At 41.4% G+C, this 19046-nt stretch overlaps 1 protein-coding gene across 2 annotated transcripts in view; it reads left to right on the forward strand.

The window, feature by feature from the left end:
* The first annotated feature begins 1657 nt into the window (after positions 1-1657).
* LOC128697789 (BBSome complex member BBS4) overlaps positions 1658-19046 on the forward strand; it is a 139737-nt gene continuing 122348 nt past the window's right edge. The window contains exon 1 of one of the 2 annotated variants that reach the window (XM_070090212.1): positions 1658-2015. In XM_070090212.1, coding sequence (XP_069946313.1) covers positions 1953-2015 — 63 coding nt within the window. In that variant the 5' untranslated portion in view covers positions 1658-1952. The remainder of the gene's footprint in view (positions 2016-19046) is intronic. The other variant, XM_070090210.1, reaches the window with a different exon arrangement.

Genomic DNA, 19046 nt, shown 5'->3' on the forward strand with positions numbered 1-19046 from the left:
TTAGGACCCTTTCAAAGATTTTTATGATATGGGATGTTAGTGCTATTGGTCTGTAGTTCTTTGCTGTTGCTTTACTGCCCCCTTTGTGGAGTGGGGCTATGTCTGTTGTTTTTAGTAACTGTGGGACGACCCCCGTGTCCATGCTTCCTCTCCATAGGATGGAAAAGGCTCGTGATAGGGGCTTCTTGCAGTTCTTGATGAACACGGAGTTCCATGAGTCTGGCCCTGGGGCAGAGTGCATGGGCATGTCATTTATCGCCTGTTCGAAGTCATTTGGCGTCAGGATAACATCGGATAGGCTTGTGTTAACCAAATTTTGTGGCTCTCTCATAAAAAAATCATTTTGATCTTCGACTCTCAGTCTGGTTAGCAGCTTACTAAAAACTGAGTCATATTGGGACTTGAGTAGCTCACTCATTTCCTTGCTGTCATCTGTGTCATCCCTGGCAACACAAGCGTGTCAGCGTGCCTCGTTGTGCTCCGGGTTTTCTCGTGTTTTCACGGTCGCTCTTACGTGCTAGAACTTTAATTTGTGTCATCAATCCTATACGATACATCCCTCTAGCACCTGGAACCAATCTTGGGCGGAAAACATTATATACTGAGTCAAAAAAGGAGAATTAGTGTGCGCTACCTAGCAGAGTTTACTGCCAGAGGGGAATCATAGGCCTGTGTCCCGTGTGAAAAAAATAATAATAATTGAACTTTTCGTGTCAGAGGAAAGAAAGTCTCCCTGATAACATTGAGTATACATAGTGTATAGTGTATACTACAGTGGCTCCCTAGTATATTGATGATAAAGGCTAAAGTGTCATTTGAAAACAGGTGAATTTGTAAATGAAGTGATAAGCCTATAGAGGCAGGTGCCAGAAGTCGCCAGAACTTACCACAGGTCAGCTGATTTTAATAATCTTCCTGGCTTGCTAGTGTACTCGCATATAATCTAGTGATACCAGTGAATAGCAGAATACAGTGTTGTAGTAGCAACTAACCAGTATTATAATGGTACTTAGTGGAGTGGAGTGACTTTCATTAGTTTCTTTTTTCTTGAAATACCAGACGTAGTTAGTTTAATATGTTTATTATGCACCCCATACCCATCCTGTGGGCGGTAGTCAAAAGATTACAGAGGTACATAATTGGTCCAGGGACTGGACTCCAAAGTTTTGATAGCTGAGCAAGTTACAGAGGTAATGAACTCACAATTTACAAAGGTAATGAACTCACAATTTACAAAGGTAATGAACTCCAGGTAAGTCTGGTCACAATCATGACAAGTTACAAAGGTATTTACAGATTACAGAGGTACGTAATGGGTCCAGGGACTGGGCCCCCAAAGTTTTGATAGCTGAACTAGGTACAAAGGTAATGAGCTCACAAGTTACAAAGGTAATGAATTCTGTAGAATGGTTACTTACGTTTATACTTTGGCTACAATCATGAACAAATTATAGAGTAATGAGCAATTCACACTTCCACACTGTGAATTTCATATAATCTGTAGTTACCAGCGGTCGCAATATACACAACGAGAAGCAATTATTACTACAGAAAAAGCGTCCTTCCTCCAAAATTTGCACCAGTCAACTATAGTGATAATATAGCATTTATTGTGGTGGAGACGGAAAAAAAATAGAAAAGCTAGATACAGTGATTGATAAACAAGGGTTCAGGTCGACCGTTCGTCATTGTAGGAGTTGCCAGCAGTCACCGGTTTCTTCAACATGCAAGTTATACTTTTGTATCAATCAAATCACATATTACTCGGGTAGATAATTTCCAGTAGATCCTTCATGTGTTAGCTCAAATCACCGACCAGTATGTTTTAAATAAGTGACCCACTGATCAGATCAGATCGACTGGTCCGAACCCTTGACTGGTCCGAACCCTTGACTGGTCCGAACCCTTGACTGGTTTCAAACGGTTTCGTTGGACAATAAAGCAGACTGTAAATGGATGGGGTTGTAGGCGCCCTTATAAACACAAACATTAAATATAAATCAGGAACGTGCACGGTAAGCTGTCCAATATACAAAAACAGTTAGAAACAGAAATACAAATAGCTAGAGCTTCACTTATGGAGGTTATTAATAGAATATTCAAGAGGTTGCTAGTAGAATTGCAGTAAATCAACCATTCAAATCATTATGAAGCTGTGTGTAGTCTGTGGTCAGTCAAACAAACGGGCTTCCACATGGGTAAATTGTCATTTTTGTGGAAATTGGTGTCACGCCACTTGTGCAGATATCCAAGAACTAGCTACAAGCAGTATTAAAACAGAGAAGTGTTTTTGGGTATGCCCAAATGAGGAAAATCTGTGGACTAAAATCACAAGGGTATTAAAAGAGGACAACATCAAAGCTGCTTTCATAGAAAACCTGGAAGCTTTCTACAACAGATGGGAACATAAAAAGTCTGGGCTGAATGGTACTGCCCTTGATACTGGCCATGTAGTCACAAACTGTAAGGCTGGAGGTGATGTCCTGGTAGCCAGTAAATGTGGGGCTGATAGTGCTGTCCTGGGAGACAGTAATGGTGAAGCTGGAGGTGCTGTCCTGGGAGACAGAAATGGTGAAGCTGGAGGTGCTGTCCTGGGAGACAGTAATGGTGAAGTTGGAGATTTTGTCCAGGTAGTCGGGAATTATACGCAGGAAGGAATACATATAAATGACCTCATAGGGGACAGGAGCCATAGTAGGGAAACAAGTGTAGTCAAAGATAAGATAAAACCAATATTGCAAACTAGAAATACCGCAGGAAATAGCAAACAAGAGGACTCCAATAGCAATAGTGAGGATAAATTACCAAAAACAACTGGTGGGAGCTCCATTGTTGGTGCTAGGGAGGATAGAAGTAAGACAGGGAAACATGCACCAACAGGGAATACAGTCACAGAAACCCAAGGCAAGCGGAAACCAAGCCTGTGCACATACTATGCACTTGGTATCTGCTGGCATGGGAAATCTGGAAAAACAGATGGGACGTGCAACTATGACCACCCTAGGAAATGCCATGCCCATATGACAACAGGAAAATGCAAACTCCCTTCCTGTAAGCTTTTTCACCCTGAAATGTGTACCTCTTCAGTACAGGAAAGACTGTGCTATAACTTAAATTGCCAGGCATACCATCTAAAGGGGACAAAAAGATACAAAACATCCAGGCCATGGGAAAACCTGGGTAGCCACAGCCACTCAAGAGGGAGAGGTTTTTTAGTGCCAGGAAGGAAAAAAACTGGCAGGAAATGGCAGAAATCGTACACCAAATCCAGTCATTCCTGGAGTGGAACCACAGTCGATGGCCTCCACTCCAAACCAACAGATACAGATACTAATGCCGGAAAAAAAATCCCCCCCCAGTACCAACAATACCACCAGTCCGATAACATTCTTCTTTGCAAATATACAGGGTCTAAAGCCAGCAACAAACAACAAAATACCATTCATCCGTGGACTGCTTGCAGAGGCAAAGGCAATGTTCGCGGCTTTCACTGAGACCCACATAAAGGATCACTTGGACAACGAAATATGGATCCCAGGTTACAACCTATACAGATGTGACAGAGTGAACAGGCAAAAGGGGGGGGGGTTGGCCTGTACATTGCAGAGTCACTTGTTTGCACAGAACTGCTTAATGCCTCAAATGATGTAGTGGAAGTTTTAGCAGTAAAGGTCGAGAACCAAAACCTAGTCATTGTGGTAGTCTACAAGCCTCCAGATGCAACATCCCAGCAATTCCAGGAACAGCTGTTAAAAATTGACCACTGTCTGGAAAATCTTCCAGCTCCTGCACCCAACATCTTGCTCCTGGGGGACTTCAACTTAAGGCACCTAAAATGGAGGAATATAGCAAATAATATTGTTGCAGTAATAACACCAGGAGGCAGCTCTGATGAAAACTCACACTCACACGAGCTTTTAAATCTCTGCACAAAATTCAATTTAAACCAGCAAATAATAGAGCCTACTAGACTGGAGAATACACTAGACCTCATCTTCACTAATAATGATGATCTGATAAGAAATGTCACCATATCAAAAACAATATACTCAGATCACAACATAATTGAGGTTCAGACATGTATGCATGGAGCCCCAGACCGACAAAATGAGACTAGTCACGAGGGAGCATTCACCAAATTCAACTTCAATAACAAAAACATAAAGTGGGACCAAGTAAACCAAGTCCTAACCGATATAAGCTGGGAAGATATACTAAGCAACACAGACCCAAACTTATGCCTAGAACAGATTAACTCGGTGGCACTCGATGTATGCACAAGGCTTATTCCTCTAAGAAAAAGGAGGAGTAGATGTAAAATAGAAAGAGACAGGCGCTCCCTTTACAGGCGACGGAAAAGAATAACAGAGCGGCTAAAAGAGGTCAATATATCTGAAATGCGCAGGGAGACACTGGTCAGAGAAATAGCAAGCATCAAACTTAAGCTAAAAGAATCCTTTATGAGTCAGGAATCGCGGGAAGAACTAAAAGCCATAAATGAAATCGAAAGAAACCCAAAGTATTTCTTCTCCTATGCCAAATCAAAATCGAGAACAACGTCCAGTATTGGGCCCCTACTTAAACAAGATGGGTCCTACACAGATGACAGCAAGGAAATGAGTGAGCTACTCAAGTCCCAATATGACTCAGTTTTTAGCAAGCCGCTAACCAGACTGAGAGTCGAAGATCAAAATGAATTTTTTATGAGAGAGCCACAAAATTTGATTAACACAAGCCTATCCGATGTTATCCTGACGCCAAATGACTTCGAACAGGCAATAAATGACATGCCCATGCACTCTGCCCCAGGGCCAGACTCATGGAACTCTGTGTTCATCAAGAACTGCAAGAAGCCCCTATCACGAGCCTTTTCCATCCTATGGAGAGGGAGCATGGACACGGGGGTCGTCCCTCAGTTACTAAAAACAACAGACATAGCCCCACTCCACAAAGGGGGCAGTAAAGCAACAGCAAAGAACTACAGACCAATAGCACTAACATCCCATATCATAAAAATCTTTGAAAGGGTCCTAAGAATCAAGATCACCACCCATCTAGAAACCCATCAGTTACACAACCCAGGGCAACATGGGTTTAGAACAGGTCGCTCCTGTCTGTCTCAACTACTGGATCACTACGACAAGGTCCTAAATGCACTAGAAGACAAAAAGAATGCAGATGTAATATATACAGACTTTGCAAAAGCCTTCAACAAGTGTGACCATGGCGTAATAGCGCACAAAATGCGCGCTAAAGGAATAACAGGAAAAGTCGGTCGATGGATCTATAATTTCCTCACTAACAGAACACAGAGAGTAGTCGTCAACAGAGTAAAGTCCGAGGCAGCTACGGTGAAAAGCTCTGTTCCACAAGGCACAGTACTAGCTCGCATCTTGTTCCTCATCCTCATATCCGACATAGACAAGGATGTCAGCCACAGCACCGTGTCTTCCTTTGCAGATGACACCCGAATCTGCATGACAGTGTCTTCCATTGCAGACACTGCAAGGCTCCAGGCAGACATCAACCAAATCTTTCAGTGGGCTGCAGAAAACAATATGAAGTTCAACGATGAGAAATTTCAATTACTCAGATATGGTAAACATGAGGAAATTAAATCTTCATCAGAGTACAAAACAAATTCTGGCCACAAAATAGAGCGAAACACCAACGTCAAAGACCTGGGAGTGATTATGTCGGAGGATCTCACCTTCAAGGACCATAACATTGTATCAATCGCATCTGCTAGAAAAATGACAGGATGGATAATGAGAACCTTCAAAACTAGGGAGGCCAAGCCCATGATGACACTCTTCAGGTCACTTGTTCTATCTAGGCTGGAATATTGCTGCACTCTAACAGCACCTTTCAAGGCAGGTGAAATTGCCGACCTAGAAAATGTACAGAGAACTTTCACGGCGCGCATAACGGAGATAAAACACCTCAATTACTGGGAGCGCTTGAGGTTTCTAAACCTGTATTCCCTGGAACGCAGGAGGGAGAGATACATGATTATATACACCTGGAAAATCCTAGAGGGACTAGTACCGAACTTGCACACGAAAATCACTCACTACGAAAGCAAAAGACTTGGCAGACGATGCACCATCCCCCCAATGAAAAGCAGGGGTGTCACTAGCACGTTAAGAGACCATACAATAAGTGTCAGGGGCCCGAGACTGTTCAACTGCCTCCCAGCACACATAAGGGGGATTACCAACAGACCCCTGGCAGTCTTCAAGCTGGCACTGGACAAGCACCTAAAGTCAGTTCCTGATCAGCCGGGCTGTGGCTCGTACGTTGGTTTGCGTGCAGCCAGCAGCAACAGCCTGGTTGATCAGGCGCTGATCCACCAGGAGGCCTGGTCACAGACCGGGCCGCGGGGGCGTTGACCCCCGAAACTCTCTCCAGGTAAACTCCAGGTACCATTTTCCCTTAAGAACTTCTTAACTGAAAGACATTTTCGTGTTTGGATTAATAATATCCTTTCCCCGGACTTTGTCCAAGCTGAAGGTGTCCCCCAAGGATGTGTTCTGAGCATAACACTTTTTCTCCTTGATATAAATGATCTGGCCTCTATTCTTCCATCCAGTATTTGGTCATCGCTCTATGTTGATGACTTCGCTATAGTTTGTACAGGTGCTGATTGTCACCTCATTGCAGTTTCTCTCCAGCATGCGGTCAACCGTGTTTCCAATTGGGCCACCATTCATGGGTTTAAGTTTTCTAGTACTAAAATTTACCAAATTACTTTCACTATACGTTCTGTCGTCTCTGATCATCCATTGTACCTATATCGCTCGCGTATCCAAGCACGGGATACGGTCAGGTTTCTTGGCCTTCTGTTTGACCTTAGGTTATCCTGAAAACCTCACATTACCTCTCTGAAGGCAACTTATCATAGCTGGCTTAACCTTAAAACCCTCGCTCATCTTTCATGGGGGCTGATCGTAGAACTCTCCTTCGACAACATTCACCCCTGATTTTATCGAAACTCGATTATGGCGACCAGATATATTCAGCGGCCTCTCCTGCAACTCTTTCTAGCTTTAACACCATCTATCACCAGGGATTACGTTTATGCCTCGGTGCTTTTCGCTCTTCACAAGTTGAGAGCCTCTATGCTCGCCGTGAGGCTCATTGCCATTGCTATTATGTTCGCTCTCATGACCTCCGCAATCTTTCAATATATAGGATAGTCACTGATGTTAGTAGATGTTCTTTATTTGTTCGTCGCCCCTGTTTACTTCGACCCTTTTCTCTTTGCCTTCATTCGCTCTTGTCTTCTCTTCAGTTACCGCCTTCCTATGTTCATGTAGCATCTCACTTTTCCCTACCCCCTTGGGAAGTTCTGACGGTTCGTGTCTGTTCTTTCCCACTGCCGTGCGCGAAAACCCAACTGCCTACCGTGACTTCTCACTCTCTTTTTCTTAACCCCTTCCGATCTCATTCTCATGCCATTGCAGTGTACACCGATTGTTCCAAGTCTTCTGACGGCGTCGGATTCGCAGCAGTTTTTCCGGACAGTGTCGTGAGAAGGCAATTTTATGGGCTAATTGTATGCCATTCTCGTAGCACTTCTATGTATTGCATCTATGCCTGTGTCACCATTTGTGGTCATTTCAGACTCCCTAAGTGCTTTACAGGCTATAAGAAAAATTTGATACACCTCATGTCCTGGTCCTTCGTATCCAACTTTGGTAACGCCGTATCTCTTGCAAGCACAAAGTTATTGTTTTTTGTTGGGCCCCCAATCATGTTGACGTACAGGGTAATGCACACAGACACTGCTGTTCAGTCAGCAGTACATGACCTCCCAGTCTCATACAGAGGTGTTCCATTCACGAACTATTTTGTTGACAACAACGTTGGTTTGATCTGCTACATAACAAATTACATTCTATTAAACCAAGTACAGTATAGGTTTCTGGCCATCTTCTTGCCATCAATGTCGAGGTTGGGAGACTACTCTCTCCCGTCTTCGCATTGGCCACACTCGTCTTACTCACGGGTATCTCATGGAGAGATGCCCTGTTCCACTCTATAAGAATTGTCAGGTTCTAGTTTCTGTTAGCCATATCCTGTTGGACTGCCCACTTTATCAACGAACTCACAGAATTTTCCTCCAACGTCGTCACCGCTCTACTGCCCTTACTTTACTTTCCCTCCTGTGAGAAATAAAATTACCTGCATGAACCTCAATACTGCATTCATACAAATAATTTGATTAGATGGCAACTGAGTAGAACTACTTAAATTTTGCTGCACCTCTGAGGTATGTGGGAATTTTGGAAATTCTAGGTTTCTTGAGAATCTTCCCTCTGACACCCACAATTCTCTAACACACATATAACCCTGAACCTATAAATTATATCGAAATTAATACACATATAACCAATAATTATGGTCCTAATATTTACATTAAAAGTGGACTGTATCATATGAGTTAACAGTTTGTCACTGGGGGGATGTTGCATCGTCTGAAGAGTCTTTTGCTTTCGTTGTGAGTGATCTTTGTGTGCAAGTTCGGTACTAGTCCCTCTAGGATTTTCCAGGTGTATATAATCATGTGTCTCTCCCGCCTGCGTTCCAGGGAGTACAGGTTCAGGAACTTCAAGCGCTCCCAGTATTTGAGGTGTTTTATTTCCGTTATGCGTGCCATGAAGGTTCTCTGTACATTTTCTAGGTCAGCAATTTCACCTGCCTTGAAAGGTGCTGTTAGTGTGCAGCAACATTCCAGCCTAAATAGAACAAGCGACCTGAAGAGTGTCATCATGGGCTTGGCATCCCTAGTTTTGAAGGTTCTCATTATCCACCCTGTCATTGTTCAAGCATATGCGATTGATACAATGTTATGGTCCTTGAAGGTGAGATCCTCCGACATGATCACTCCCAGGTCTTTGACGTTGGTTTTTCGCTCTATTTTGTGGCCGGAATTTGTTTTGTACTCTGATGAAGTTTTAGTTTCCTTATGCTTACCATATCGGAGTAATTGAAATTTCTCATCGTTGAACTTCATATTGTTTTCTGCAGCCCACTGAAAGATTTGGTTGATGTCTGCCTGGAACCTTGCAGTGTCTGCAATGGAAGACATTGTCATGCAGATTCGGGTGTCATCTGCAAAGGAAGACACGGTGCTGTGGCTGACATCTTTGTCTATGTCATATATGAGGATGAGAAACAAGATGGGAGCGAGTACTGTGCCTTGTGGAACAGAGCTTTTCACCGTAGCTGCCTCAGACTTTACTCTGTTTACTACTCTTTGTGTTCTGTTTGTGAGAAAATTATAAATCCATCTACCAACTTTTCCTGTTATTCCTTTAGCACGCATTTTATGCGCTATTACGCCATAGTCACACTTGTCGAAGGCTTTTGCAAAATCTGTATATATTACATCTGCATTCTTTTTGTCTTCTAGTGCATATTGGACCTTGTCGTAGTGATCCAGTAGTTGGGACAGACAGGTGCGACCTGCTCTCAACCCATGTTGCCCTGGGTTGTGTAATTGATGGGTATCTAGATGGGTGGCGATCTTGCTTCTTAGGACCCTTTCAAAGATTTTTATGATGTGGGATGTTAGTGCTATCGGTCTGTAGTTCTTTGCTATTGCTTTACTGCCCCCTTTGTGGAGTGGGGCTATGTCTGTTGTTTTTAGTAACTGTGGGACGACCCCCATGTCCATGCTCCCTCTCCATAGGATGGTAAAAGCTCATGATAAGAACATAAGAACATAAGAAAGGAGGCACACTGCAGGAGGCCTGTTGGCCCTTACTAGGCAAGTCCTTTACAATTCATCCCACTAACAAAACATTTGCCCAACCCAATTTTCAATGCCACCCAAGAAATAAGCTCTGATGTGAAAGTCCCACTCAAATCCAACCCCTCCCACTCATGTACTTATCCAACCTAAATTTGAAACTACCCAAAGTCCCAGCCTCAATAACCCAACTAGGTAGACTGTTCCACTCATCAACTACCCTATTTCCAAACCAATACTTTCCTATGTCCTTTCTAAATCTAAACTTATCTAATTTAAATCCATTACTGCGGGTTCTCTCTTGGAGAGACATCCTCAAGACCTTATTAATATCCCCTTTATTAATACCTGTCTTCCACTTATACACTTCGATCAGGTCTCCCCTCATTCTTCGTCTAACAAGTGAATGTAACTTAAGAGTCTTCAATCTTTCTTCATAAGGAAGATTTCTAATGCTATGTATTAATTTAGTCATCCTATGCTGAATGTTTTCTAACGAATTTATGTCCATTCTGTAATATGAAGACCAGAACTGAGCTGCATAATCTAGGTGAGGCCTTATTAATGATGTATAAAGCTGCAGTATAACCTCTGGACTTCTGTTGCTTACACTTCTTGATATAAATCCCAGTAATCTATTTGCTTTATTACGTACGCTTAGGCATTGCTGTCTTGGTTTAAGATTGCTGCTCACCATAACCCCCAAGTCCTTTTCGCAATCTGTATGGCTAAGTTCTACATCATTTAACTTATAAGTACTAGGGTTATGGGCACTCCCGAGCTTCAGAACCTTGCATTTATCTACATTGAACTGCATCTGCCACTTTTCTGACCAAGAATAGAGTTTGTTTAAATCCTCCTGAAGTTCCATAACATCTACGTTTGAATCAATTATCCTACCTATCTTTGTGTCATCGGCTAATTTGCTCATATCACTAGTAATTCCCTCATCAAGATCATTGATATATATTATAAACAACAATGGGCCCAAGACTGATCCCATGGAACGCCACTTGTTACAGATCCCCACTCGGATTTAACCCCATTTATGGACACTCTCTGCTTCCTGTCAGTGAGCCATTCCTCGATCCACAAGAGCACTTTTCCCCCAATGCCATGAGCTGCCACTTTCTTTAACAGTCTATGGTGCGGAACTCTATCAAAAGCCTTACTAAAATCTAAGTAAATAATATCAAATTCTTTATCGTGGTCAACAGCCTCAAAAGCTTTACTGAAGAAAGTTAATAAATTAGTTAGACAAGACCGGCCTCTTGTGAATCCATGCTGAGTATCATTAATCAAGCTATGCTTATCGAGATGGCTTCTTATAATCTCAGCTATAATTGACTCTAGTAATTTGCCTACAATTGAGGTCAGGCTTATTGGGCGGTAATTTGACGGTAACGACTTGTCCCCTGTTTTAAAAATAGGAATTACATTAGCCATCTTCCACATATCAGACACTACACCTGTTTGAAGAGATAAATTAAAAATATTAGTTAATGGTTCACAGAGTTCCATTTTGCATTCCTTAAGAACCCTTGAAAAAACCTCATCAGGACCCGGCGACTTATTTTGCTTCAGTCTGTCTATCTGCTTCACAACCATTTCACTAGTGACTGTGATGTTACATAATTTATCCTCTTCTAGCCCACTATAAAAATTAATTACTGTAGCCATCTTCCACATATCAGACACTACACCTGTTTGAAGAGATAAATTAAAAATATTAGTTAATGGTTCACAGAGTTCCATTTTGCATTCCTTAAGAACCCTTGAAAAAACCTCATCAGGACCCGGCGACTTATTTTGCTTCAGTCTGTCTATCTGCTTCACAACCATTTCACTAGTGACTGTGATGTTACATAATTTATCCTCTTCTAGCCCACTATAAAAATTAATTACTGGAATATTGTTAGTGTCTTCCTGTGTAAAAACTGAGAGAAAATAATTATTAAAAATCGAGCACATTTCATTCTCTTTGTCGGTAAGGTGCCCATAGTTATTTTATCTAGGAAGTATGATAACTGATGCACGCATGAACAAAGATCACTTACTACTCTCAGGTGACTTCAATATAAATCTCCTGCAAGACCAGGACCCACACGTTACTGAATTCACAAACACAATGAGTAACTGTATGTTACTACCAACAGTAACAAAACCTACAAGAGTTACAGAGACTAGTGTTTCCCTACTTGACCACATCTGGACCAACACCATATCCCCTTTAAAATCAGGCATAATTACAGATAATACCACAGACCACTACCCTACTTTCCTCATAACAACTCTTGGTAAACTACCCCAAGACACTACTAAAGTCACCTTCAGACTTCACAATGAGGCAGCCATTAATAACTTCACAACAGCAATAGCAAACATTGATTGGCACACTGAGCTAGAAACCTATACAGATATTGACGAATGTATTAATAATTTTCTAAAAAAAACCCAATACCTCTATAACAAGCACTGCCCTAAAAAAACTAAACAGATGACAGCAAAGAGACTGAACAGTCCCTGGCTAACACCCAGCATTCTCAAATCCATAAATACAAAACACCAATATGAAAAACAGTACAGAATGGGTCACATAACCAGAGACCAAACAAAACGTTACTCGTCAATCCTAACCAGCCTGATAAGAAGGGCAAAAAAATTGTATTATGAGAACAGATTATCCAACTTACGAGGTGATATAAAAAAGACCTGGAAAACCCTATCAGAAATTCTGGGAACAAAAAAGATATCACGAAATAGCGAAATAAAATTAGCAAAAACAGATGAACCCCAACTCCCACCAACAGAAACAGCAAACAGACTCAATGATTTCTTCTCCACTATAGGACAAAACCTTGCCAATAAAATCCCAAGCTCAGATACCCCACCAAATGACTACCTCACCGGCAACTACCCGAACACACTGTTCCTAGCTCCGACTAACCCATACGAAGTCTCCCTTATTATCAACGCACTAAAAAACAAGGCAGGAGATTTAAATACCTTACCACCCCTTATATACAAAAAAGTGTCACAAGTGCTATCACCAATCATTGCAACACTCTTTAACAAATCCATTGAATCCTCCACCTTCCCTACAGTACTCAAAATAGCAAGGGTCACCCCGATCCACAAAGGAGGAGACCAAACAGAGTTGAATAACTATAGGCCAATATCCAACTTACACCCTCTCTCAAAAATCTTCGAAAAATTAATTCATAAACGAATCTACTCCTACCTTATCTCCCAAAACATACTCAACCCCTGCCAATTTGGATTCAGGCCTAATAAAAATACTAATGATGCTATTATACACATGCTAGAACATATATACACTGCAATAGAGAAAAAAGAAGTCCCACTGGGGATCTTCATTGACTTACGTAAAGCTTTTGATACAGTTGACCATGACTTGCTCCACGTAAAATTGTCACACTATGGTATAAGAGGGCACTCCCTCAACTACCTCAAGTCTTACCTCAGCAACAGAAGCCAATATGTGTACGCAAATGGGGCAAACTCTTCTGCACAACCAATTACAGTTGGTGTCCCACAGGGAAGTGTCCTTGGCCCTCTTCTCTTTCTCCTATACATAAATGACCTTCCAAATGCTTCGCAATTACTCAAACCCACACTATTTGCAGATGACACTACATACGTCTTCTCTCACCCGAGCCCAGTCACGCTAGCCAATACTGTAAATACCGAATTACAGAAAATATCTACCTGGATGAGGACTAACAAACTTACACTAAACATTGACAAAACCTACTTCATTCAGTTTGGTAACAGAGCTACAGATGTCCCTCTTAACATAATGATAAATGGATCACCTATCACAAAACTAACAGAGGGAAAATTCTTAGGAATCCACCTTGATAATAGACTCAAATTTCATACACATATACATCAAATTTCTAAGAAAATTTCCAAGACTGTAGGCATACTATCGAAGATACGGTACTATGTTCCACAGTCAGCCCTCCTGGCCCTATATCACTCTCTTATTTACCCCTATCTCACCTATGGAATTTGTGCATGGGGCTCAACAACAATTAACCATCTCAGACCACTAATTACCCAACAAAAGGCTGCAGTTAGAATGATAACAAATTCTCACTACAGGCAGCACACTCCACCAATATTCAATACACTAAACCTACTCACCATACAAAACATCCATACTTATTACTGCACCTATTACATACATAGAACACTTAACTCTGATATTAACCCTGATATTAACCCTCACTGATTTCATCATTGCTTAGTAGCAGCGCTGTATAGTCCTTGTGGCTTAGCGCTTCTTTTTGATTATAATAATAATAATAATCATTGCTTAGTTAATCTTAAGTTAATTTTAAGCCAGCCCGTAATGCTATGCATAGTATAAGTGGCTTTGGCATACTGCTCTTATCTGTATTTTTTTTGTACCTCTGTATGTGTGCACAAATTGGAAATAAAAAAAAAAAAAAAAAATAAAATAATAAGGGGACCTATCTTATCTCTAACTTTTGTTCTATAGACCTGGAAAAAACTTTTTGGGTTAGTTTTAGAATCCCTAGCAACTTTAATTTCATAGTCCCTTTTAGCTTTTCTTATCCCCTTTTTAATGTCCCTCTTAATGTCAATATACTGATTCATAAGATGACCCTCACCTCTTTTGATATGCCTATAAATTCCTTTCTTATGCCCTAGTAGATATTTGAGCCTATTATTCATCCATTTTGGGTCATTTCTATTTGATCTTATTTCTTTATATGGGATAAACGTTCTTTGAGCAGCATGTATAGTGTTCAGAAAACTGTCATATTGATAGCTCACTTCGTTACCCCGGTCAACAGATGATAAGTGTTCTCTAAGCCCATCGTAATCTGCTAAGCGAAAATCTGGGACTGTTACTGAGTTATCGCTACTATCGTACTTCCATTCAATGCTAAATGTAATTGATTTGTGGTCGCTAGCACCCAGTTCCTCTGAAATTTCTAAATTATTAACAAGGGATTCATTGTTTGCCATAACTAAGTCAAGCAGGTTATTTCCCCTTGTAGGTTCTGTCACAAACTGCTTCAAAAAACAATCCTGAACTACTTCTAAGAAGTTGTATGATTCTAAATTCCCAGTCAAGAAATTCCAATCAATATGACTAAAGTTAAAGTCTCCTAGAATTACTACATTATCGTGCCTTGTGGCCTTAACAATTTCCTCCCATAGTAGTCTCCCTTGGTCCCTATCTAAGTTTGGGGGACGGTATATCACTCCTAAAATCAGTTTTCCATGCCCCTCTGAAAATTCTATCCAGACTCTGCATGTGTTACTTCAGACTTAATACCCATTTTTATGCAACAGTTCAAGCGATCTCGGACATACAATGCCACCCCACCCCCCTTCCCGATACTTCTATCTACTTGGAACAATTTAAAACCCTGAATATGACATTCCACAGGCATGTCCCGACTTTTTGAATTAAACCACCTCTCAGTTAAGGCAAATACATCAATGTTACCTGCACTAGCAACTAATCTCAACTCGTCCATCTTATTCCTAGCACTACGGCAATTATCATAATAAACCTTGAAAGACTCTCCTTTCTCTTTACCCTTCCTGCTCATTTCTGTTTTTCTACTAAACCTATTACTGTCCTTATCACCCAAAGTCCCTGGCTTTTCAATATCTACCTCGTTCTGCTTATTACTAGTTCCCCTAGAACTCGTAATATTACTACACTGGGACTTCACTGTTTTCCTGCCAAAACCCATACCACTAACTATTCCTAGTTTAAAGTCCTAACTGCTCCCTCCACTGCAGTTGCCAATGCTACCACCCCAGACCTAGATAAGTGAACCCCATCCCTGGCATACATGTCATTTCTGCCATAGAAGAGGTCCCAGTTGTCAATGAATGTTACCGCATTTTCCTTACAGTATTTGTCCAGCCAGCAATTGACACCAATTGCCCTGGACAACCATTCATTTCCAACTCCTCTCCTTGGCAAAACACCACATATGACAGGGTTCCCACCCTTACTCCTAATTATTTCTATTGCTGACCTATACCTGCTAATCAGGTCTTCACTCCTACGTCTGCCAACATCGTTGCCTCCAGCACTGAGACAGATAATAGGATTGCTCCCATTACCTCTCATGATGTCATCCAGATGGCTAACAATATACTCCATCCCAGCCCCAGGAAAGCAAACTCTCTGTCTCCTACTCCTGTCCTTCAAGCAGAACGCCCTATCCATATACCTAACTTGGCTATCCCCAACAACAACAATATTCTTATCTTCCTTGGTGTCGTTCATCGTGATGTTCCCAGTAGTCGACTCACATTCGTCGGGTAGCACTGAGAATGTATTAGATGTTTCCACAACAGTTTCCACGGCAGTCTCTTTCTTCTTCATCGTTTCTACCTTTCCATTCGTCCTCTTGATCGTCAACTTCGTTCCCTGCTGTCCAGCCACTGACCAGTTTCCCTTCTTGACCTGAGGACTCAAAACAGGAGGACTACTACGAATCTTCTTGTTTTCCTCGGTCAGTCGCCGAATCTCCAACTTCGCCATCCTCAATTCTTCTTTAAGCTGTTGGTAAAGTTGCTCAATGGAGGGCATCTTGCTTCAATTCATAGAGAGCGCGCAAACAGGTCTTCACAGAGCTAAGTACACGTCAACACTGCGCAAAAGCCAACTCAATCAGGAGCTACTGCACAGCACGTCCACACGGGCCAATAGCGATGCGAACACTAATAGGGGCTTCTTGCAGTTCTTGATGAACACGGAGTTCCATGAGTCTGGCCCTGGGGCAGAGTGCATTGGCATGTCATTTATCGCCTGTTCGAAGTCATTTGGCGTCATTTGGGGATCAACTGCAGCAACACACCTAAAGCCAATAATAACCCAACAAAAAGCTGCAGTAAGAATAATCACTAAATCCCATCCCTGGCAACACCCCCCCCCACTCTTCATAGACCTAAACTTACTCCCAGTTCAGTATATCCACACTTACTACTGTGCAATCTACATCTACAGGGCCTTAAACTCTAATATCAACCTTGACCTAAAACGCTTTCTTGATAGTTGTGACAGAACTCACAGGCATAACACCAGACACAAACATCTCTACGACATTCCCCGTGTCCGACTAAACCTTTACAAAAATTCAATGTATGTCAAAGGCCCTAAAATCTGGAATACCCAACCTGAGAACTCTAGAACTGCAGACACATTCATCACCTTCAAAACTACCATTAGAAAACATCTTATCTCCCTGATACACCCTGTCAACTAACTACACGAATACCACCTGGTGGTACACACTTACACTCACTCACCCATTTGACCATAAACAGAAATATTAATCTCAATCTTAAAATAATGAATCCTGTGATACTCCAATACTGAAACTATGTACTGTGCCAAAACAAAAGCATTCACATTGCTAGACTTACAAACTATTATTTAGTCACTTAGCCATAATACCAACTTACCTCATAATTTGTAATATTTTACAATTAAGAATAAAACTAAGTATGCCCGAAATGCCTAGCCATGCTAAGCGTTCTAGTGGTACACTCTGTAATCACAATTTTACTACATGTAAACCACACAATAACCAAATTTCTGTAAACTCAGCATTGTAATCCTTATAGAGAATAAACTTTGAATTTGAATTCGAATATAGGCTCGTGTTAACCAAATTCTGTGGCTCTCATAAAAAATTAATTTTGATCTTCGACTCTCAGTCTGGTTAGCGGCTTGCTAAAAACTGAGTCATATTGGGGCTTGAGTAGCTCACTCATTTCCTTGCTGTCATCTGTGTAGGACCCATCTTGTTTAAGTAGGGGCGCAATACTGGACGTTGTTCTCGACTTTGATTTGGCATAAGAAAAAAAATACTTTGGGTTTCTTTCGATTTCATTTATGGCTTTTAGCTCTTTCCGCGATTCCTGACTCCTATCTATAAGATTCCTTTAGCTTAAGTTCGATGTTTGCTATTTCTCTGACCAGTGTCTCCCTATGCATTGCATATATATTGACCTCTTTCAGCCGCTCTGTTATTCTTTTCCGTCGCCTGTAAAGGGAGCGCCTGTCTCTTTCTATGTTACTGTGTATAATAATTTGTTAGTTTAGTTTAATATGTTTATTATGCACCCCATACCCATCCTGTGGGCGGTAGTCAAAGATTACAGAGGTACATAATGGGTCCAGGGACTGGACCCCAAAGTTTTGTTAGCTGAACAAGTTACAAAAAATGCCTTCCACATCCCCCCCCCAGGTGCTGTATAATCCTCCGGGTTTAGCGCTTCCCCCTTGATTATAATAATAATAATACAAAGGTAATGAACTAGATCTTTATTTACTACAAGTACATGTACAAGGTATACAGTCCTAGCTGACAACAATGACATACTACTATATAGAAACTCCCTTGTTATGCTCTGCATTGCTGTATAGTCCTTGTGGCTTAGCGCTTCTTTTTGATTATAATAATATGCTCTGCATTTCGGGCAAATTAGGTCAGTGTCCCAGGATGCGACCCACACCAGTCAACTAACACCCAGGTACCCATTTTACTGATGGGGAACATAGACAACAAGTGGAAAGAAACACGTCCAATGTTTCTACTCTGGCTGGGAATCGAACTCAGGCCCTCGCCGTGTGAAGTGAGAGCGTTAACCACCAGGCCACCAGAGCCCACAATCATCATCAAGTTACAAAGGTAATGAATTAGATCTGGTCACAATCATCACCAAGTTACAAAGGTAATGAACTAGATCTGGTCACAGTCATGACCAAGTTACAAAGGTAATGAACTAGATCTGGTCACAATCATCACCAAGCTACAAAGGTAATGAACTAGATCTGGTCACAATCATCACCAAGTTACAAAGGTAATGAACTAGATCTGGTCACAATCATCACCAAGTTACAAATGTAATGAACTAGATCTGGTCACAGTCATGACCAAGTTACAAATGTAATGAACTAGATCTGGTCACAATCATCACCAAGTTACAAAGGTAATGAACTAGATCTGGTCACAATCATCACCAAGTTACAAAGGTAATGAACTAGATCTGGTCACAATCATCACCAAGTTACAAAGGTAATGAACTAGATCTGGTCACAATCATCACCAAGTTACAAAGGTAATGAACTAGATCTGGTCACAATCATCACCAAGTTACAAAGGTAATGAACTAGATCTGGTCACAATCACATTGATGTTCCTCGTGTCCATCTCACGCTATGCAAAAACTCAATGCATATAAAAGACCCTAAAATCTG

Source organism: Cherax quadricarinatus, chromosome 31 (assembly GCF_038502225.1).
Source record: "Cherax quadricarinatus isolate ZL_2023a chromosome 31, ASM3850222v1, whole genome shotgun sequence".
Taxonomy (NCBI): domain Eukaryota; kingdom Metazoa; phylum Arthropoda; class Malacostraca; order Decapoda; family Parastacidae; genus Cherax; species Cherax quadricarinatus.